The sequence below is a fragment of the Ruditapes philippinarum genome, unplaced genomic scaffold, assembly GCF_026571515.1.
Source record: "Ruditapes philippinarum isolate M1 unplaced genomic scaffold, ASM2657151v2 ctg4991_1_1_1_1, whole genome shotgun sequence".
Lineage (NCBI taxonomy): Eukaryota > Metazoa > Mollusca > Bivalvia > Venerida > Veneridae > Ruditapes > Ruditapes philippinarum.
This window is the reverse complement of record NW_026863172.1, coordinates 6,425-31,370: the sequence shown is the minus strand read 5'-3', so window position 1 is coordinate 31,370 and position 24,946 is coordinate 6,425. Positions and strand designations below refer to the sequence as shown.

At 32.0% G+C, this 24,946-nt stretch overlaps 1 protein-coding gene across 2 annotated transcripts; it reads right to left on the bottom strand.

Annotated features, from left to right (window-relative positions):
• Window positions 1–3,337: 3,337 nt before the first annotated feature.
• Window positions 3,338–20,297, bottom strand: LOC132721332 (gem-associated protein 2-like). 2 transcript variants are annotated; one of them, XM_060705619.1, is made up of 9 exons: window positions 20,232–20,297; window positions 15,691–15,827; window positions 15,317–15,404; window positions 13,937–14,029; window positions 11,916–11,975; window positions 10,526–10,742; window positions 7,161–7,255; window positions 5,217–5,327; window positions 3,338–4,380 (listed from the first exon to the last, which is right to left on the bottom strand). In XM_060705619.1, exons 2-9 carry the CDS (start codon window positions 15,819–15,821, stop codon window positions 4,282–4,284), a joined length of 894 nt encoding a protein of 297 aa, XP_060561602.1. In that variant the 5' UTR covers window positions 15,822–15,827; window positions 20,232–20,297; the 3' UTR covers window positions 3,338–4,281. The 2 variants fall into 2 exon arrangements, with proteins under 2 accessions (XP_060561602.1, XP_060561601.1); XM_060705618.1 differs by lacking the exon at window positions 20,232–20,297 and adding an exon at window positions 20,160–20,229.
• Between the last annotated feature and the right edge of the window lie 4,649 nt (window positions 20,298–24,946).

Below are 24,946 nucleotides of genomic sequence, written 5' to 3'. Positions count from 1 at the left end.
CTACAAAGTTTCTTGATGATATCTCTTATGATTTCCGAGTTATGTCCCGGACAACTTCAAAAAGTAAAAATAAACAAAGGGCAATAACTCCAGAATTAGGCAAGGCAGAGTTATGATTCTTGTGCACTGCACATTTACCCATTGAGATATATCTACCTACAAAGTTTCATGTTGATATCTCTTATAGTTTTACAGCTATGTCCTGGACAAGATTTTTCTAAAAGGGGAGATAATTCAAAAATGAGGCTTAACAGGGTTATGGTTCTTTTGCACTGCACCTCTACTCAATGAGATCTATCTACCTACAATGTTTCATCTTGATATCTCTTATAGTTTTAGAGTTATGTTCTGGACAAAGTTCAAAGTGTTAAAATTAACAAAGGGCAAAAACTCCAAAATTAGGACAAAAAGAGTTATTGTCCTTATGCACTGCACATCTACCCATTGAGATCTATTCACCTACAAAGTTTCATGTTGATATCTCTTATAGTTTTAGAGTTATGCCCTGGACAAGATTTTTCTATAAGGGGAGATAATTCAAAAACCAGGCAAAATAGAGTTATGGTTCTTTGACACTGCACTCCCCCTCAATGCCCTCTACCACTGTATGAAGTTTCAACAAATTATCTCCAAGGGTTTTCAAGTTATGCTCCGGACAAGACAACGGACGGACAGACGGATAAGGCGCCAACTATATGCTCTCCCGAAATTTTTCGGGGAGCATAAAAACTAAATCTTAACATTTCCCAAATTACTTCCTTACTGCCATAAATAACTACAATATCTCTTTAATATGTAGTCTGCAAAGTAATCACTATAGAAATAAATTCATATAAATAGACTGTATTCAGTAAGGTTGTATTTACATAATGTGTCCACTGACAATAAACTACTGGTGAGTCATATGTTAACATGGCAACAATAAATAACAATCATGTTTTCTACTAGACTAAATTATACGGTGATATGAACTATAGACCTTGACATTCATCACTGTACATGTACCTAGTTTTATTATAAATTATAACACGACCATGATACTGTTTTTTTGAAATATACTAGCTGAAAAACAGCTTGACCTTTTCTTGTTAAATATCTTCAATGGACTTGTCCGTATTTCAATCTGGACAAAACCATTAATCATTTTTAGGGAAACATTCAAAATATGTATTGACTGAATAGCAAACTGTGTGGATGATGAAGCATTATCAATTTACATTGATAATCAGTACAACACTGGTTCTTATCTACTGAAGGTGGTCAGTCTAGGTGTACACTTCATTATTATCCATAATAATAATTTACATAACTTCTTATCCCACAAAAAAAACACAACACCTACTTAAATAGCAGGTGATTTTTTTCTTAACAAATACCATTTTATCCTTTTTATTTATGTAATTCATAGGCAATAAATGTTAAAACAGACAATATTTAGAGATTAATTTTTCTACCATTTTGTTTTCAATTTATTAATGAAAATTTATATATTTTTATGGTTATATTTTAATAAGGGACAAACCAGTATAAGAATTAAATGACACTTTTCATTACCTACAGCTGTTAAACATGAATATAAATATACTGAGTGGTATTTTCACCTGAAGTTGATTAAATTAATATATAAAAATCCTCTCTTTTTGTATCCACCAACCACTAGGTAATATAATGATATTTTAACTGATATTAGCACTGTATAGGTAATTACATACAATACAGATATTTTTCTGTTGACATGAAAACACAATAACAACAAAAAATAGTTTCCAAGGAGAAATTCAAGGACATTCCATAAATAAAATTTGATTAATTAATGAAAACAATTTTTTCCCTATTCTTTAATTTCCTAATAAATGTAAGTTATTCTTTCTTTGTATAAACTACATAAACTACTGTATGTAAAAAATATGTTAATAAAACAGGAGGCTCACAATAATTTTCTCATATTTATTTCTTCATTCTATAACAATATTTCAAGATATTAATTAGTACTAGGTTTTGGTAGAAAACATAAAATCTTCATATTCACGACCTGGTTGGGTTTTATGTCTCACCAACACTTTAAAGGTCACATAGCAACATTCTAGCTTTACTAGTGGAAACAGACTTCCTTCCAAAGCCTTGCCATGCAGAGCATGCACCCTTGTAGGACTACTAACTATCCATAAGCTATAATGTATAAAGATTTTTTTCTACTTTAACTAGAACTACCACTATCATGGCGTGAATACCCCCGCATACCACTTTGTCAGAATCAACAGTGGCCATTTAGAGCTAAAGGTCAACCTCCCTGCCAAATCTGAGGTTACTAAGCCAGTGCATTGCTAAGTTATGTATTCTACATGCTTCAAATGTGAAAATGTCAAAATCAATACATTGCGGACAGGACATTCTTTAGCAATTGAGAAGAAAAGCTTTTTTTTATGTCAAGGTCCCTGTGACCTTGACCTTTGACCCAGTGACCTCAAAATCAATAGGGGTCACCTTATAGTCATGATCAACATCCATGCCAAATATGAAGACTGTGGGTCAAAGGAATCTTAAGTTAATGGGTGGACAAACTTTTTGAAGTCAAAGTCCTTATGACTTTGACCTTTGATCCAGTGACCTCAAAATCAAAAGGGGTCATCTACTAATCATGATCAACATCCATGCCAAATATGAAGACTGTGGGTCAAAGGAATCTAAAGTTATTGGGCGGACAAGCTTTTTGAAGTCAAGGCCCGTGACCTTGACCTTTGATCTGGTGACTTCAAAGTCAAAAGGGGTCATCTACTTATCATGACTAGCCTCCATGCCAAATATGAAGACTGTGGGTCAAAGGAATCTTAAGTTATTGGGCGGACAAGCTTTTTGAAGTCAAGGCCCCTGTGACCTTGACCTTTGACCTGGTGACCTCAAAGTCAATAGGGGTCATCTACTAATCATGACTAACCTCAATGCCAAATATGAAGACTATGGGTCAAAGGAATCTTAAGTTATTGGGCGGACAAGCTTTTTGAAGTCAAGGCCCCTGTGACCTTTGACCTGGTGACCTCAAAGTCAATAGGGGTCATCTACTAATCATGACTTACCTCCATGCCAAATATGAAGACTGTGGGTCAAAGGAATCTTAAGTTATTTGGCGGACAAGCTTTTTGAAGTCAAGGCCCCTGTGACCTTGATCTTTGACCTGGTGACCTCAAAATCAATAGGGGTCATCTACTAATCATGACTAACCTCCATGCCAAATATGACGACTGTAGGTCAAAGGAATCTTAAGTTATTGGGCGGACAAGAAAAAACCGACGGACGGACGGACAAGCTGATTCCAGTATACCCCCCTTACAACTTTGTTTTAAGTGTTATGGGTGTAAAGCTATAACTGACTTTGTACTATAGAAATACTGAAACCTGTATTTTCATGTTATACTTCTACAAACATTATTCTTTCAATTTGAGATGGTCAAATATAGCTTTATGACCTTTCAGTATTAGTTTTGATAGAATCATCTTGTAAATTTAAAACTACTGCCCCACTGTTTTTGAAATCCTTCGTAATAAAAAGCTAGAGCAAAAGAAGCTTTTATCTAAAAATTGAATGTAAAATGTGAAAACTGAAATATGTAGAGGACAGCTCTTTAAATACTTTATATAGTAATTATATTTACATTCTATATTTGTTTATAATAACAAGACTTGTCCGTGAACAGCGCAGTCCCTTTTGCATGGCGCACAACCTTAACAAGGAATCTTCTTTGTTTAAGTAAATCTAGTAAAAATACAGCAATAATATAAATGGGATGTGAGAAGCTACCAGTGAATAACTTCCGCGGTTATAGGAACAGAATTTGGGGTTCTTTGTACATCCTTGTATGCATGTTTACACCAGCTGGACAGGTAGAATTCGAGAATTTAATCTAAATTATGATCCATCGTAAAGACATACACGAGTATTCATATATATATAACTTATGTATATGAGACATTATATTGCACCAAGAACCATAACTAAGCGTTATGCAGTCACATTCCTCAAAAATGCAGGAGGCACTGAATGAATAGGATAGCCCAACTATTCCTCAAACTATTTCTCAAACTGCTGTACTCAAAATAGAAGAATGCTTTCATATGGTGACTTTTACCACACTGCTTGTCTATACAAATATTGTTTTCTCAGGTGATGGTACTGTCCACATGTAATCATTTATTTGATACAGTCCACAAGACCTGACTTATCTAACTCAACATATCTGGAACATTACTGAAGAACATTGATTGTTTAACATCCCTGCAGTATTGTCATGTGACACGATCCATCAAATCTGATTGGTCAAAGTATCTTGATATTAAACATATGAATAAGTTTAATGGTGTAAGTCTTGGGTCATCTATGCTCTCCTGAAAATAAATGTAATTGCAGTTTGTTACAGACAATTTGTATCAAAACTATAACAATACATATATAGCAAATGATGATATGTATCAAATATCTAGGTTTCTAATCATTGGCCAATTTCAAGATAAAATTATACACTTTAAATAATGATTGAAAAGAATTTAATCTGAAATAAAATATGCCAAATTTTCTAAAATTATGGAAATTAATTAAATCTAGATCAATGTACTCCTAATTTACTTAACAAGGTTTGTCACATTCATGGCATTTTTTTAGACAATCTGGTTAATGACAGTACTTCTGAACCCTTATAATGCTATATATAATCTATATGGACTTGTCCATCTTTCAATATTGACAAAAGCATTTATCATTATTAGGGACAATATCAAAATATGTTCCGGCTGTATAGCTTGCAGTACAGACTATGATCAGTATAGACTATGATCAGTTGGGAAACATGTGAGAGTTGATCTTGATGTGGACTGACAGCATGGGTAAAATCTGTTGTCACAATCAGGCTAGGGGTTAAACAACTCAGCTTTAATCACCATTTCAAATGACATAGGAAGGAGTTGGTATAGTAACAATTTGATATAGAACACATGGCAGGTTACTGTTAGTACATCCATAGTTAAATTATAACACAGTACTAACTGGTTCTACTACAAACTAACAAAGCAAATTTTTGATAACAGTGATTTAAATGTGTATCAAGACTTTGCAGAGATGACATTTTAGCACCAAAAATATTGTCTGTACTATTCACTGTTTGTTAAAAAAGCTATTTGTAGTTTTGTACACATGTAAAACAGAAGACATAGGGTTTTATACTTACAAGAGATGCACGTAATCTTGAGCAAGCTCTAGCTAGACCTCGTAACAAGGAGCAGGCATCTGGTATTAATGGTTTATCTAGACTTACTAATAATGCATAAAACCAATAACCCTGCAAATAAAAAAATTGTTACATAACTTTTTTTTTTTTTAGGCCCCAACTGGGTAACCCCGTTTATTTACCCCGTAATAGGTATGAGAGGGTCAGGGTCATCCCTCTGATACCTTACATGATATCTACACAAGAGCTGTCGGTAGGACAGCAACGCTCGACTATTCTTAGTGCTTGATAGTAAAAAAAAAATGCTTGATAGAGTTACCTCCTCCTGTCTACAGGTTGGGGTCATGATGGTGAACAAGTGTGCAAAGTTTCAAAGCCATATGTCAATGGACTTTGAAAATATTTGAACTATTGCAAAAACTTTAACATAAGTGGTTACGCCGACGCAGACGCCGACGCCGACGCTCGGGTGATTGCAATAGCTCTACTTATTCTTATCGAATAGTCGAGCTAATAATATTTAAATCATCATCTATAATAATTATAATTACAATATACATAATATTCAAACATTCAATCAATTTTCATATAATAAGTATAACAATTATGTATGATAATGTATTATGCAAAAAAAATTAAAAACAAACAAAGCATATTGGTTTGGGGTAAATTAATTTAGTGTAGCTCATTAGTTTATTAAAGTTCTTACAATTTGCCATCCTTCATTTACATGTTTGGTCAAATTTGTATTTTTGTAAATATTCCATGCCAATTTAAGACTATTTCTAAAACGAGGTATTGTAGGTAACATGATTTTTCTCTTTGACAAATAAATATATCTTTTCAATTCTAAAAACAAAATATCATATTTAAAATCATTAACTTCAGAACCTAAAATAAATGATTTACAATTAAAATTATCATCACAATTATCTGTATTGTCTTTCAGATATTGAAATAACGATTGTATTTTTGGACATTCCCAAAATAAATGCAACAGAGTTTCTTCTTGGCAATTGCAAAAAGTACACATTTTACTACATGTATTAACAATTTTCATTTTGAATAAAAGTGAGTTTGTTGCTTAAGTCCTATGAATTGTAACATAGCTTCTTTTTATTATTAGCTGTTTGTATATTTTACCATCATCACAGTTAGTTCAAACATATTTAATTTTAGTCTTTTAGTTAAAGCCGCAGTGTTTGAAATTTTAACAACTTTCCATTCATTGTAAAGAAATTTTCATTTTGATCTTTATTTTACAGACCTGTACATCTTAGAATGTAAACTTATCCCAAAGATTCAGGGATTTCAATATCAGAAATTTTAATGTGCTTATTCAGAATATAAAAATATGGTAACATTATACAGTGTCATATTAAACTGATTATGTTTTTGCACGTCTGATTCTATGATATTTTTGTAACTAGCATTCACAGATATATGACACATCTTCTACATTCAATGTGATATTTCAGTAGAAAATACTATAGTATGTCACTTTTATAGGTAATTGTCAAAACAATCTGGTAAGGTATGAGCCAATGGTAACATCAAACAAACGCAAAACTGTGAGTAAAGATTATTATCATCTAATGAAAGGATGAACATATTTTATAAACAATCATTCATCATGTCGGTTTTTTTAATGTGTTCTTTTGTCCAAGAGTGAATCAAATCCATAAATAAATAACAAAGTTATGACATTTTAGGCAAATTTCAATACTTTGACGTCAAGGTCAATTAAAGGTCAAGGTTATATCAGAATAATTCAACTTGTCAGTTTTGTCAAACATGTTCTTTTGTCCAAGTATGAATCAAATAAATAAATAGCACAGTTATAACAACAGCACTGACACCGGCATTGGGAAAAGACGATATGACTGTAGCAATACTTTGAATTTTTCCGAAAAAAAAAATCGAGTTATAAAAACCAAATTTTACCTGTCTTTCTGTAAATCCTGTGGCTTCAAACCAATTTAGGTGATACTCTAAAACTTTTAACACTGTCGGCTGATCCATGGCCACCATTACACTAACTGAAATCAAAATACATGTTTACGTGAAATTGTAATAGGATATAACAAATCTCTGTATTTGTTTAGTTTGAGTAACAATACAGAGAAGCTTTCCATTCATTGTAATAAATAAGAAAGTTGTGACAATTTAAGAAAATTTCTACAATATGACCTTGAATTTCAAGGTCATACAGAATAATTCAACCAGTTTGTTTTGTCATGTGTTCTTTTGTGCAAGTTTGAATTAAATCCATATATAAATAACAAAGTTCTGACAATTTAAACAAATTTCAATAATTTCACCATGTTGGTCAAGGTAAAATAAAGATCAAGGTCATAATTTATTATTCAACATACGGGTTTTATGATTGTAATAGAAAATAACAGATCTGTGTATATGTATCGTTTAAGGTTTACTGTCAGTTAAAGTTAATAAAGACCAAACCAAAACTATGGAGTAAATGCACTCAAGACAATTTCATATACATATTGGGAGAGTGATGTTTTGCCTATAATCTAACAACATCAAAGCAACATCTTATAATTATATTACTACAGACTATATCTTGTTGATTTTAAAAATACCTATTTCCTTCTGATCCTACAAAAAACTGAAATTGTTCTGTACATATTTCAATGCTTACCAAGGTTTTCAGTGCAAAAATATATATACAATAATTAAACCACAAATGATATCATATATAAGAACCATTATTCTCTTTACTGGCATTTGATGTTGATTGTTACCAATGACAACATTTCCTGTTGAGGATTTAAATATTATTTTGTTAAAAATATAATGGCTTATACATGTAAATTTATCCATTATGCACTTAGTTTAATAAAATGTCAGCTTATTAAACATTTTAACCAAGATTTATAATATTTCAAAAATAGTATTAATATTTCTTGACTTTATAAATCTCTTCCTGAATACTTGGTTACACACTGACATTTAGAAGAAATGAAACAAGAACTGTTAAAAGGCCAGCACACTTCACCTTTCTCAGTGCTTGATAGTTTAACTAGAGCCTGGATAATGTAGGATTTAACATACAGGACGATTTCATTCAAAATCAATGCCAGAGTTATGGGCCTTCTTTTGTAATTTTGAAAACATAAATTAGTTTCAAAAGAATACATCAGTAGTTTTTTGACAGAGTATTGCTGCATGCAGAACCTAAACTAAAAATGTTCTTAGTTCACAAAGATCTAGAATAAAGTCAAAATCCAAGCCAAATTTATGGGCCTTATAAAATGAGCTCCAGTTAAAACCACAAAGAAAGAGATAAAGTTTTCAATGCAAACACTGATGTCAATGGCAACACTGATGCCAATGCAAACACTAACATCAATGCAAACACTGACATGAATGAAAACACTGATGCCAATGCCAACACTGATGCCAATGTCAAAACTGATTTCAATGCCAACACTTCCACAATGCCAACACTGACACAAAAATGCTGACACTGATACCAATGTTAACTCTGACACAATGCCCACACTGACACCAATGCCAACACTGTGTTAGTAAGAAAAGCTCACTACTCTTTGAATAGTTGAGCTAAAATGCATTAATATTACATCCACAAATCAAGAATCATAAAAAAACTCATGATATGATTTGAAAAGTAATAAGTATGTGCCTACACAAAATAATTCATTATAATCTTAAGGTTCATGTGGTGTTTTTCTTTTTTTCTTTTTTTCTAATTTAAAAGTATTTAGATAATACTTTAAATGTCAATGAATAAAATGATACAAAAATAATAATAAACACATGATGGTGTTAATTATATAAAAAATTCCATTTGCTGATTTTATTTTTATTTCTAATCATCTTATTTATTTCTTTTTATACTGATTTATGATATATCTAATATTAGTGCTCGCCAATTTTTTTAAGCCAATCAGCGACAAGGATTTTTCAAATTTTCAGGTTTCAAATCTTAATAGAACAGGATTTTATATAAACTGGACGTTTTATATTATAAAACGCAAGTGGGCGGAGCTAAGTTTCGAAGAGCGCTAAAGTGAAATATACGCATGTGCAGAGATCTTGAAGTTTACTCCTAGGCCTACTAATTAATATTTATGCATCATGTTTTTTCCGTACACGCACATGTATATCGTCACTACGGCATAGAATTAAAAAAAAGAGGTTCAGGCAAAATAACAGTAAAAATGTTTTATTACTTACGGAACCAGTATCATTTTATAATTTCCAAATAAAAAGTTCACTTATTCCAACAAAGTATGTATGTAATATGTAAATATTACAGCCCGTGCCGCTGCAAAACCGAAAGTAGGGTGTTTTTATTAATTTTACATTTATTTTTGACAATATACTGCCATTTGTCCGAAGATGATATGTATATGAACATAAAAAATATGTATGATGCATATATAATCAAGCTACAGGTTCATTTCAGCCCGAAAATATGTCGAGGTGACGGGCGAGGCAAGTCATGTCGACTTTTTGTAGCTTATTGTGAAGTTGCAGTACATGAAAATCGGGCACATGACAAATCAGCACATAAATAAAACATTCTAGTGTTCCATGGTATACATCTTTTCTACGTGTCATACCTCCTTTCCTTATTACAATGAATTTTTACTGCATTGTTATCCATCGCTGGTTTGTTTTTAGCAGAGAATGACCTGTGTATGTTCAAAGAGGGTACCGTTTGAGAATATTTCGCAAAGAGGGTACCGATATGGATATGCACCGTGATATTGTCTGATTTACCTAGACAGAATGTGGGAATAAGCTATGCAAAACACGTGACCCGAAAATGTGTACCGCTACCTCTTCCAAATATGGTTATACACATTTAGGCTATCGTGTGACGTCACGCAGTGTGTTGGGCGAAAAAAATGGGCGGAGCACTAAGCCAGTTAGAGTGCATATTGGATGTTCTTCGTAAATAAGAAAGCTACAGTCGCTTCGCAAGCTCCGCTCCTTTTGAGCTTTCTTATTTACGAAGAACACCCAATATGCACTCTAACCTATACTCAGTTTTTTGTCTCCCTTTTTCAATCATGAACTAACCTTTACATAAATGAGTAATATCTTTTTTAGAGCAAATGACACAGTATATGGATAACTACAAGCTATTTAGCTGAAAACTCACGACAATGTTAAATATCTGATTAGATGTTCTTGAAATTAGATAAGAAATAGACTGTTGTTTAGATTTCATATGCAAATGAGATATCTTTTTTTATGTTTCATAATCAAAAACCAAAGAGTTATCAATCAAAGTTTGAAGACATTTTAAGACAAACCTAGAGGTAAAATGCCCTCATGGGAGGGAAATGTTGTAGAACTTTCTGGTCTGTCAGCATCAGTTGTCTCCCTGTCAGAATCCATCTTAATATCAGTCTCATTCTCACTAGTATTTAAATCAGATTTTATTTTAGATGGGTCTTGTCCAAGCCTTGCTGGGGGTCTTAATCGACCAAAACACAATCTACACCAGGCCTCTACATCATTAGCATGTGGCTGAAAATTTAAAACATATTTTTATAATTTATACACATAGTTTTATAGATATATGTGTGTGCAATCTATTTTATCTATTCATCAAAAGAGACATATAAAGGCATTTTTTTATAATATCAAGCTTATTTATTTCATGTCAAACAAGTTTCAGGCTTTTCAGTGGATAAAATATCAGCCAAGTGGTGAACCAAAATCTTGGTGAAGCTGAACCACTATTGGCATCCACAACAAAAACGACCGTGGAGCAATATATCGAATTTCAACATAGCAAATTCAATAACAATAATTCAAGCGGCCTTCCGCTTTTATTTTAACTTGCAAAATAATTCTGTGTTGTTTCAAAATTATCATTTCACTAATCTTATCTTGCAAAAGTGCATCATATCACTGTTAAGCCTTCTTAGAAACAGCGTCCCAAGTGCTATTTATAAGGAAACAGCGTCAGTGACGTTCGTGTTCAAAAAATAGAATTATCCGCTTTACTTATTTAAATATATACAGCAGAACAGTAGATTTGAGGTATCAAGGGGGTTTCCTTATTGTTTATGTATTAAATTGCTGGCACTTTTCATTTTCCACCTTAATTCTTCTGATTCGACAATTACATGAAACGATCTAAAAATAACATATGTGTTAGAAAAGCTAAAGGCCGCTTTAATTATTGTCTATATTTGATGGATTTCTACATTTTAACCTATTTATTATGCAATTTCCTTTTTATGCCCTATGCTACCTTGCTAATTTATAGGCTGACAACAATTTAAGCACCATTCTCCACTGACAGATTTGCTAAAGGTACACAAAAATACATCTACCTTTTTTAACAAGAAACAATTATTATGTTTATTGAGTTGAAATGAGGAATCTAACAATCTTTACTCAGAAATCTAGATTTCAGAACAATATACATTGTACATGTACATTGTGTTTTAATAAATCTTACTTACATATTTATTTATTGATGGAATTTATCAATAAATAAGTTTGTTATTGACCACTAGTAAGTCTATCGTAAGAATATGGTGATTCATTAATAGCCTTTCCCAATTTTAATACTACAGGTCACTGTATTTCATTTTAGAAAGTGAAATAAATGTACTAGAATATTATATACACAAAGATTCTTTCATAAATCAGCTGGATATACATGTATATAAAACTTGTAAAACATACCACTGTTGGCAACTTGGTTACTTTAAGAGTTTTTCTTTTTGCTTTATAACGTGCCAGATTCTGAAACAAAGGAAAAGAGGATACATATCAAGGTATTTCATCTATCGATGGCTCAAATGATTTTGACAAAATGAAACCTTCTAATAAACCTTTCAAAAATATTTGATCACTTTCCAAACAAATAAAGGAGAGAACAATCACATTACTACATGTTGAATTGATATTACCTCTAGAACAACACAATCACTTGATTGAAGCTTCTTACATGTAGTATAAAGTACCCCAGAATATGAAAGAAAATGAATATGATATCTTTACATATAATGACACAAAGGTGATAAAATTGAGCTGTGTTAAGCAATATAACTAATACTATGATAGTTGCTCAATAAAATCACTGTTTGGAGTTTGGATGCGAGGAATTATATATCGTAACTAATATACGTTCAGCGAATGACCAAATTGAATTTTGGCGTTAAAAAATGACTTTATAATTTAATGTCATTATATCTTAGAAGAATGTCTTTTATTCTAACACGACCCGCATTTTTCCTTATTGAACATAGAAGAACCGAAAATATGTGTAATTATGCAACAAAATTACAGTTTGACATTCTATAATTATTTATACGTGTAATGTAATCATTATACACATGACACCACTAAAAATGTGATGCGCTGACAAAAAGTACGGAAACAAATCAGGCGCAATTTAGGTAAATATTAGGTACGACAGCATTTATTAGTTGTTATCGTGTTATAATCGAAATAATATATACAAATCGGTGATTTTACCGATTGATAAAATCACTGTTTGAATACGCATCATAATATCACTCCGGCATATATTAGTTATTTAATCAAGTTAATGTAACAGTAGTAGAATTCAAACACAGTGAATGTATGCTCAAATCATCAAACTCCTTTCAAAAAAAAAAAATACATGTACTTAAAGGAATTACTTACAGGAATTCTAATGAGGTCCAACTTTTAAGCCAAAAAAACATAACATTTGAATTTCTTACATAAACAAACCACACTTGAAATAGGAAGATATTCAAAAGATAATTAAAATATATACTCATAATCTAAATGAACATCATATTTTTGTGCTTTTCTTAGTATGATTTGAGTAAAAACAGTTTCAACACTTCTAATTTTTTGGTCATTTTTCAGGATAAAGATATTTTTCTTGCAAAATCATAGTGAAAAATGATCTTAAATTGTTCACACAAATTATTGTTCCAAACCTACATCAAACGGTACATAAATTTGGGGGAAAAAAACAGTCCTGTCATGTAAGCTAAAATCAGTGGATCACCAAGAGTGAACATGATTAAAATATTAAATCTTATTTTAAAATAAACATCTATAATGAGGATCTAACAAAAACAATCATGGAATAATTTTCCAAATCCTATAATCTATAACATTACAGTTACATATAGTTTTGAACTTTTAAAAGCAATTTGAGTATGTGTGTAACAGTGTTAATTTTTCACTATCTGTTAAAATCTATCACTTCAACACTGAGATGGCCCAATTCACCTTTCAAAAATGCTCATTTTAAATTAAGAAAAGGCCATAACTCAATAATGAACAACTGTATAGTATATGATGAACAAATTTCCGTGTTATTTTATACATTCTTTGAATTTCATTACAATCTGTCTTAGCAGATGTGAATTATAGATGAGTATTGGAATTTTACTTTAACAAAATAAATTATTTGATTTTTTTTCAGTAACAAAACATCATTACTTAACAACAATTAATGGATATTAATTCTTAAATAAGATTTACCAATTCTACAATATGGATCAGGATAGAAGGGCAATGCCACATCAATATTCCAATTCTGGTTTTATACCTAGGGATAATAACTTTTAGTCTCAGAAAACCTTATATAAATCATGACATTTTAAACAAATTGAACAAAAGTCTGACAACTCCTTTCAACTTAACTTATCCAGTCAGTTCAAGGAAAACTGCACACACAAGATAAAATCTAAATCACAGACCTGTCTCTGTTCAGCAAAGTTGGCCACTTGCATATTCTGCCATTGAAGACTTGGAGCAAATCCTCTCGGTGCAGGCTGGTGGTCACCTATCCACTGTAAAAGATGAGGAGCATTTGATGGGAATCATTTGAAATATAGGTAATAACTGAAGCAAAAGCAAAATTATAAAAACTACACAGCTTAACACTGGAAAAATAATGTTTCTTTTCGTATTTTCCTGTATTTAACAAGCTGTTTATCATCACTCTATGCCTTGTATATGGGGGCACATATCTGCTAATTAACTACTTAATTTACTGACAGACTAAAATCATTATCTCCAGTCATATAAAATGGTGACCTTTGACTCCTAAAGGAGAGGAAATAGCCTGTTTTACTGCTGTATCCACATATCACAGGCTAGATATCTATATGTCATTTGGTGTCCTTGGTGAGGAAAATATGTGGCATTATTAGGACAAGTTTAAACACAGGATCCTCAGAATTCTATTTCAAAATTATAACTACCAATATACATGTATAATATATCTGGTCATTTATATCTTTCCTTCTCTATTATATCATTTTTTTCATGATCTTATGTCTCTCTAAAGGAGACAATGGTTTTGGTAGTTGCTGAGAGGTAATCTAGTGAGAGGTAATATTCTAGTGAGAGGTTATACTCTAGTGAGAGGTTATATTCTAGTGAGAGGTGATACTTGAGTGACAGGTAATATTCTAGTGAGAGGTTATACTCTAGTGAGAGGTAATACTCTAGTGAGAGGTAATATTCTAGTGAAGAGTATGAGTCTAGTGAAAGGTATTACTTTTAGTGAGAGGTAATACTCTAGTGAGAGGTAATACTCTAGTGAGAGGTAATACTTTAGTGAGAGGTAATACTATAGTGAGAGGTAATACTATAGTGACAGGTTATACTTTTGGTGAGAGGTAATACTCTAGTGAGAGGTAATACTCTAGTGAGAGGTAATATTCTAGTGAAGAGTATGAGTCTAGTGAAAGGTATTACTTTTAGTGAGAGGTAATACTCTAGTGAGAGGTAATACTTTAGTGAGAGGTAATACCCTAGTGAGAGGTAATACTCTAGTGAGAGGTAATACTTTAGTGAGAGATAATACTCTTAGTGAGAGGTAATACTCTAGTGAGAGGTAATACTTTAGTGAGAGGTCATACTCTTAGTAAGAGGTAATATTCTAGTGAGAGGTAATACTCTAGTGAGAGGTAATACTCTATTGAAAGGTCATACTCTAGTAAGAGGTCATACTCTAGAGACTAAAAATTCATTTTAAAGTTCTACTTTAAGAAGAAATGTTGCTTTGAATAAGTTATTATTTAGCAGAGGTTGCAACAGTTACTGTAGATTCAAAATACTCGATAGGCTACCTCCTTCACATGAACTGTCTGTTTCTTGTTTAATGATTTCACATCAAGATCTGCAACAACTATTTTTGGACAACCACTTGCCTCCATACTGAAATAAAATAATGTTCTTAATATAAATACTTTTTTTTAAAATATATCTACAGCAGTTGAGGGACAAGAAAGACCTAACAGTAAGTTTCTTTTCCTCAGTCAGCCATGGTTCCGTGGTATCAAAGATTTGAATTCTTCAGTATGTGACAGTTTCCTTAAATGACACTGGAATGAACCATTTTTAATATGTTTAAAAGTCGACAGGAAAGTGATAAATAAAAGTAACTAAAGGACTTGCTTGACAATAATATAAAAGGCAAACATAAAATATAAAATTTCATTACCGTACACGTCTCAGGTATTCATTGCCAGTTGTTGGTGGTATGTCAAGATCAAGGTCATCTTCATCAGATTCTACATGGAATGCCTGAATACCTAGATTGTCATCCTCAAAACTTTCTTCTCCAGTATCCATGCTGGTCTAGAGATAACAAAATCATATCAATAATATACGGCCTAACTTGTTATCATATAATATCTATGTAGGCACACTGGACTGTTCAAGAAATTGTGATAATCCAAGCATTGTTAATGTAGATTATGTAGATTATCATGTGATCAATTAAAAGCAACAAGATCTGTGAATTTTCATTAACTGAAAACTGTCATAAAATCATAATTAAACATTGTCAGAAAATTTCATTAAAATGAAATTATATATGACAATTTCTTCTGTTACTTGTATTTGAGAACAGGCCGCGCAATTTGCGCATTTTTTTATGCAGATCGCGCATTTTAATGAAGTCAATGCGCACCAAGAAAATGTTGCATTTGTTATAGTACCGTATTTATTGTTTTGTACATGTGATTCCGTATTGAAAATAAATTGTTAAAATTATAATAATGCTTATTTGTTTACCCTACTAATGAGCTTAAAATGAAAAAAAAATCATATTCCAAAAAGTTTGAAATGATGTTAAATCATGGTCAGATAATGTTGGATTATGGTCAGATAATGGTTAGAATAGGCTGGATTATGGTCAGATAAGGTTGGATTATGGTCAGATAATGGTCAGAAAAGGTTGAATTATGGTCAGATAATGGTCAAATAAGGTTGAATTATGGTCAGATAATGGTCAGAAAAGGTTGGATTATGTCCAAATAATGGTCAGAAAAGGTTGGATTATGGTCAGATAAGGTTGGATCAAGGTCATTTTAAGACGTCAGATTCTAACGTCTAAAAAAACTTTCAAATCCAACCTTCTGCCAATGTTTACCCAACGTCAGGGTCTAACGTCAGTACAACGTTGGTACAACGTCTTTTGTTTGCTGGGAACTACCTCCCAGCTCACGAAGTGGCCATTTCGGAACAAGTCCCACGAGAAACATTTATCCTTTAATTAACACTCTCCTTGGGGCTCGATCCTTTGACCTCCAGATCCGAAGGCGGACGCCTTAACCACTTGGCCAACGGTACCTGTTATATGTTGTTTTTTTTTTTCAAAAGTGGGCCGAGTTTACCTGTGTGGAGTTGACACATGCCCGAGTTGGTATAGGGCTGAGTTGAGTACGAACTTAAACATGTTTACTGTACTGGTTGGGGACCACCAAAACCGGACAACCACCAAACCCTGACGGCCCCAAAAATGCTTAATTTAGTTTTTTTCTTTGTTCATTGGTTGTCGGTTTATCACACACTTTTTAATAACAATAACTGCATGTTTCTTCTATAAATAAGCAATTAAATTTATTTCAACAGTGATATTCTAATGTCTATTTCAAGAATGCTGATGTTGAAAATTTGGGCTTTAAGAGTGCAATACCTGACCCGATATACCAGCTATAATCATTTGCAGAGTAAACAATAGAATATCCAAAACTTTAGCATTTGCTGCTGAAATATTGTTTATCATGTTAAAAATGAAAAATTAAAATACCAAAGCATTTAACAGAATTAAATCACACCATGTACATATCTCTCCGGACACATGGTACTGTAGTGTAGACAATTAAGGTAATTTTGATACCCTCCTTGACGAGCCTCAGATACAAGTGTCAATATAATCAGAAATAAACAAACTAGTTTGTTAGTTGGGATGTAATGTGTCAAATTTTCAGGTCTCTATGTTTGAAATTATGAAATCTGTACTGGTCGGAGACCATCAACCGGACACTTTTGGAACTTTTTTCTGTACAGATTTCATAATTTTTAACCTAGAGACCAAAATATTTGACACAGTTCAGCTAGGTTCTACTCCTAACAAACAAATTAGTTTGTATATTTCTGATTTTATTGACACTTATATCTGAGGCTTGATAAGGAGGGTATCAAACTAACCTAAATTGCCTACACTCAGTACCATGTGTCCGGACAGATATGTACATGACGTGATTTAATTTAGATAAAAGCTTGGGTGTTTTGATTTTTGATATGATATACAATATATCAGCAACAAATGCTGAAGTTTTGGATATTCTATTATTGGCGTAATACCAGTTTAACACCCCGGGTGTTTTTCTTTTTTTGGGGGGGGGGGGGGATTTTAATCTGTCATTTTACAATATAAAAAATATGTGTCAGTCAGGCGCTTTGTATTAATATGCGCAGTACATTTAATGCCAATCAATGAACGTGACCGATTAACTACTTTCTTACGCGTGGGAACTACTTTTAATACCGTTTTAATACATGATATATTATATTGCCTTATAAAGGAAATAATTTGCCAGGGAGAGGGTTATCCTGGGGGGTTACAATGCTTTTAAAACTGGGGCTTGGAATTTTTGGGGGAAACTGTCTTAATGATTTTAGTTTCTACATGATATTTTATATAAGTGGGGTGCTTATATATTAGCTTCCGGGTGCTATTCCATTAGTATATATATAGAGAGACAATGATGTGATTCATTCCGTTTTAATGTATTATATATTTTATTGCCTTATAAAGGAAAAACTTTGCCGGGGAGAGGGTTTCCTGGGGGGATACAATGCTTTTAAAACTGGGACTTGGAATTTTTGGGGGAAACTGTCTTAATGATTTCAGTTTCCACATGTTATTTTATATATAAGGGTGCTTATATTTTAGCACCCGAGTGCTATTCCGTAAGTATATATAAAGAGAGACAATGATGCGACTCATTCCGTTTTAATACATTATATATTTTATTGCCTTATAAAGGAAATACTTTCAAATGCCAGGGAGAGGGTTTTCCTGGGGGGTTACAATGCTTTTTAAACTGGGGCTTGGAATTTTTGGGGGAAACTGTCTTAATGATTTTAGTTTCTACATGATATTTTATATAAAAGGGTGCTTATATATTAGCACCCAGGAGCTATCATGTAAGATTGAAGTTCATTTATTATTGTGTTATAGTTATAAAAGTATAATAAAATCAAAATTTAAACGGAATGAATATAATACAGATTTAAAGGAACTCCACTGAGGTTTATAAGCCTAAAAACATAAAAAATTAATTTTTCACATAGATTAGCATGAGCACTTAAAACAGAAATATAGATAAATTATAATTAAGAAATACATTGAAAATCATGTTTGTGCTATTCTCGGTTCGATTTGACTGAAAAGCGTTTAAATGGTTTTCAATTTTGGGTCATTTTTCACTATTTTAATAATTATTCTGGAAAAACAGAGCGAGCTAATGATCTGAAATTTTGTACATAGGTTATTTTTATAGGATACATCAGATGGAGTAATAATCCCAAAAAAATTATTTCCAGTCCCATCATGTCAAAAAACCTCAGTGGAGTCCCTTTAATGTAATGTATATACTGTATCAATTTTTTAGTATAAATGTATAATATCAAAATTTAAAGGGAATGAATCTAATATAGATTTAAGGTATATATACTGTATTGATTACCGTTTATCGTAAAAATTAGTTCCTACTTACCCATAATTCTTGTGTTACCAACGCAACAGTCAGTTACCTATATTTTAAATTTCGTGAACGTCAGTGTAAGAAATTTGGATTTGAATCCACTAGGCCGGTCGGACTACCAGATTGGAATATTCACTAGCCCAAAAGACATTTCACTAGCACGATTCATTTGTTCAAAACAGTTGTTTAAAGTGCCTCTGAAAATACAGTAGTCTGGTCGGGCTTGTTACTGTAAAAAGTTGGTAGCCCGAGGAGAAATTTAGTAGTCAGGGGCTATCGGACTACTGCTAATTTCGAACACTGGAACGTCTCAGAAAGGCGGATTGGCTGCAAGTAGCAGCTTTTGCAAGTAACTGACTGTTTCGTTGGTAACACAAGAATTATGGGTAAGTAGGTACTACTTTTTTCAAGCGTCTCCATGACAAGGATGAATTCAGTCATCTCCGGTACACCAGACATATATTGTAACTATAACATAAAATTTAAAACATCCCAGGGGTGTTAAACTGGTATTATGCCCTATTATTCACTCTGCAAATGATTATAGCTGGTTTATGAGGTCAGGCATTGCTTTCTTGACCCCCAAATTTCAACGTCAACATTCTTGAAATAGACCTTTTAAATATTACTATTTACGGATGTTGAAATAAATTTATTTACTTAATTGTAGAAGAAACATACATTTATTGTTGATAAGTGACAGACAACCACTGAACAAAGAAAATACTAAATTAAGCATTTTCGGGGCCGTCCGGGTTTGGTGGTTGACCGGTTTTGGTGGTCCCCAACCAGTATGAAAAAATATTCAAAAAGTGTCCGGTTGATGGTCTCCAAAAGATTTAAAGATGTTTAAAATAACTTGGCTGTACCATATACCGTATATGATCAATACAAAGAAAGTAAAGTTACGCACAAAATAGTATGCATTGACTTGTAAACAAATCTTTTTTCTTTTCTTTTTTCTTCTTATTTCAGTCAGCCTTACCAGACGCTTTTATACGTTAGATCTCTCAAACGCTTTATTCCCAATTTAGGCAGATACTAACCTGCTGACGAATTGGAATATAATATAGGAAACAGCTATTAGATAAAGAAGGGAAAATATTGAAGGTGTCAAATTGCTGTTGGTGAGGTCGAGAGATATTTTATAAGATAATAATATTATAAATCTTTATTGATATATTTCTCAATTTCTAGAATTGATAATTATCAGCTAGGTACGTAATATTAATATATAAACGTACCTGATATAATATTTTTTATTTATTTTTTATTTCAGTATGTTAATGAATTGTCTACTATGTTTTAAATATTGGTTAAAATTTAAATAATGTAGTCATAATAAAAAAGAATGCCATAATTTGTTTCAAATACTGTATGTATAATACTATGCATCTTAGTTAAAATATATACATATATATACTAGTATAATGTATATTTTAACAATTATAACGATTATTTTGTTTTAAGGGCAAATCTAAAATAAATTGCACGAACAATAACAATATAGCGTATTTTAATACACCTGTTAAAATCGATTAATTCTTGTGAATGATAAAGTTTTTATTTGAATCGAGTTGACCTCTGGTTATATCAGCTTATCTCGTTGGTCAACGGTTTATTTTTTAGATTGCTGATTGGATTATTTCAAATTTCTGTTATTGAATTTGATAGGTTGTTTAATTACCTATATATAGGTTATTTTGCTTTTGCTCGCCATTCTGTTACTTATTTTGTAGTCGAGATCACGTTCTAGTCTTTTTTGGAAGTTTCGAAAACAGAAATTTTTTCGTTCTTTTACATTTCGGCTTATTTATTTTCGAAACAAAATGTAGTTTTTTGTGAAAGGATTTTCGAATTTGAAACTGTTTTCTTTATTTGAAACAGTTTTTTGTATTTATTTTGGTAACTTTTTGTTTGAACACGTTTATTTTATACGTGTAAATTTAAAATGGCGGAGAAGAAATCAAGTAGAGGTACTCTTCGACATGATTATGGTAAACTCAATTCTGAGGGTTTCGGATGGGAGCAGTCAGAAATCCCTTCGGACAATGAGGTTGTTGTTGTTGGTAATGGCGCGAAAGAGGGAGGTCACTCTTCAAGCACAGAAAGAAAACTCAGCCAAAGTGATGAAACACTTCTTTTACTTGAAAAAGAATACGAGTCTTTGGTGAAGGAAGAGGAAGAACTACAGAACGAGGCCAGGATAAGTAAATTAAAGAAAAAGATAAGTCACAAAAGAAAATCTTTAGCTGAACTCAGAGGTGAGAATTTAGATCTTTCTCCTGAATTGGCATCCTGTACGTTACAAGATTTAAGAAAAAATAAGAATTTAAAATTGAAAGCAAAGAAAGAATTAAAGAAAGCTGGCTTGTTAGAATCATCCTCAGATTCTGGGTCCGAAAGTTCTGAGTCTGAACAAAGCTACAAATTGAAAAAGAAAAAATCTGGTACAAAATCTAAATCGTATCATGATGATGGTTCTACAGATTCAGATACTTCAGATTACAGTATTAAAAAGAGTTCATATTCCAAAAAGTCTGGTATTTCATCCAAATCTTCGGATCATGTTAAATCTCAACAAAAATATCCTCATGCCTTTTTGAGATATGAGCACGTCAATTCAAGTGTTGATTTTGAGTCGTTAGAAATGAATCTATTTGTGGCGGGAGAATTGGAAATCATTTCCCAATCATCAACAAAAAAGAAAGAAAGAGAAGCAAGATTAGAGTTATTGAAACGTTTAATGTATTTAAACAATTCATATGAATTTTCTATTTTGAAATCATTATATGCAGCTATTTTGAGAGAAATTGAGTTAGGACACAAAAAGTGGGGGGATGACTTTCATTACGTAGAATCCAGTGTTTTAGCCAGAGTTTCTTTGAAAAAATCAACAAATTTTTCGAAACGAATGAATTATAAAGTTAAAGAAGATGTTGTAGCTGAAGAAAAAGTCTGGTTTTGTCCATTGTATCAGAAGAACAAATGTCTTCATAAATCATCTTCTCATTTAATGGTTGTAAAGGGAAGACAAAGATTAGCTTCACATATTTGTGGAACTTGCTGGTTGAAGGATAACAAGAAACTAGAACATCCTGAATGTTCAAGTGCTTGTCCACATAGTCAAAAGTGACTTAGAACAGGCTTTTCAAGACTTTCAGAGATATGTAAAACAAATGAAAAATCTGTTGATATTTTTTTCCCGAAATTTTGTCAAGTTGAAATTGAAAAAATAATAGATGATCAGAAAACTGTTGCGGTAAATGTTCCTTTATGTAGTCATTCTAAAAAATGTAATATTTGTAAAGTCACAAAATCAGAGTTGAACGATATATCCTTTAATGGAGTTGATTTACATGAAAAAGTTAAAAGGTCAGGCTTGCCTAATTTTTTAGGTTGTCGTATTCCTGTCACCAATAAAATAAATGTTGAGTTCTGGAATAGAATGTTATCTGGTTATAAAGATACTATGGTTGTAGATTTATTATTATATGGTTTTCCCTTAGATTTTCATGGTGATGTTTATTCATTCACTCAAAAAGAATTATGGAAGTATAAAAATCATAAAGGTGCCGAGTTATTTCTTTCTGATATTACAGGTTATTTAGGGAAAGAAAAATCTAATAAGTCAATCATTGGATTTTTTATGTCTAATCCTTTTAGTGACTCCATGAAAATATCTCCTCTTATTTCAGTTCCCAAGAAAGATACGTCTGAAAGAAGAGTTATTCTTGATTTAAGTTTTCCTAAAAATTTTGCTGTAAATGATTTTATTAGTAAAGATTTTTATTTAGGGGAAGATATTAATTTAGTATTTCCAAGAATTGATGATTTTATAAATTTGATAAAAGGGAAAGGTAAAAATTGTTTGATGTATAAATTAGATTTACGTAAAGCGTATAGACAAATACATATATGTCCTGGTGATTATAATTTGGTGTGTTATCAATGGAAAAAACATATTTTTTGTGATACTGTGTTATCAATGGGGTTGAGGAATGCTGCAGCCATTTGTCAAAGGGTTACTACTGCTATATCTTTTATGATGTTTCGTTTAGGAATGCCTATATTAAATTATTTAGATGATTTAGCAGGTGTTGAATCTAGTGATAAGGCACAGTTTGCCTTTCTTTGTTTAAGAAACATACTTCAGGAGGCAGGTTTAAAAGAATCCTTTGATAAAGCTTGTATACCCTCTGAAAATATGGTGTTTTTAGGAGTTTTGTTTAATACAAATTCCATGACTATGGAGGTTACTTGTGAAAGGTTAAATGAAATTAAAACTCTGATAATTTCATGGTTGCATAAGTCAAAATCTTCACTTAGAGAATTACAATCTCTTATTGGTAAACTTAATTTTGTGGCAGCCTGTGTTAGACCAGGTCGTATTTTTATTAGTAGATTGTTAAATTGGTTAAGGTCTATTCATGATGCCAATCCACATCAGGAAAATGAGATTCCTGATTATGTTAAAAAAGATTTGCACTGGTGGAATAGGTTTTTACCTGTTTATAATGGTGTTTCCATTATGTTGTACGATGATTGGTCAAAGCCAGATGGTGTGTTTTCAACCGATAGTTGTTTATCGGGCTGTGGTGGTTACTTCGATGGTTATTTTTTCCACACAGAATTTCCAGATTTTATCAAACAAAAACAGTTTGATATTGGCTTATTGGAGTTAATTGCTATTGTTGTTGCTCTTAAATTATGGGGCAATCATCTTAAAGGCAAGCGTATTGTTATCTTTTGTGATAATCAATCTGTTTGTCAAGTCTTGAATACTGGTAGATCTAGGTCTGAGTTATTTCAGAATGGTTTAAGAGAAGTTTGTTATATCTCTGCCATTTATGAGTGTGAAATTAAAACAGCCTATTTATCTAGTATTCAAAATAGGTTGGCAGACTCCCTTTCTAGATGGCATTTGAGTGATACTTTTCAAAAGGATTTTTTGTTGTTGACAAGAGATGTTAGTACTCGAGAGTTTTCAGTGCCGGATGATTTATTTCATTTTATAAATGATTGGTAATTATTTGAATAGAAAATTTTCTTTTTCTTCTTTCTTTCAGAAAAAGAACTTAAAGAGTTAAAACACGACCTTAAAGTTACAAATTTGTCGGCTTATGCAGCTGGTTCTCAAACAAATTTGAGGATTCAATGGGAATCTTTTGTTTTGTTCTGTTTATATTTTCATTTTAATTTTTTGCCAGCTGATACTTACACTTTACAGTTATACGCTCAGTTTTTGAGTCGTTCTTTTAAATCTGTAGATAGTATTAGAAATTATCTCAGTGGGGTTAGATCAATGCATTTATTGTTAGGATATTCATTAGATCATTTGAATCAGTTTCTTGTTAATTTGTCTTTAAAAGGTTTGACACGGATTAAACAACATACGGTCAAACAAGCTGAAGCCATATCACCTCTGATTTTATGTCAGATTCATGGTATTTTAGATTTTGATAATTCTGATGATTCAGTTTTCTGGTGTTTATTTTTGTTTGCCTTTTTCTTGGTGGCTAGAAAGTCAAATTTAGTTCCTACTAGAAAGGCTGATTTGGAAGTCAAACATTTTTTATTACGTGGTGATGTGTCTACCATTGGGGAAAATCTTTGTGTTACTTTTAGATGGTCTAAAACTATACAATTTGGCCAACGCTTGTTACAAACTCCTATTATTAAATTGTATCCTTCTATTTT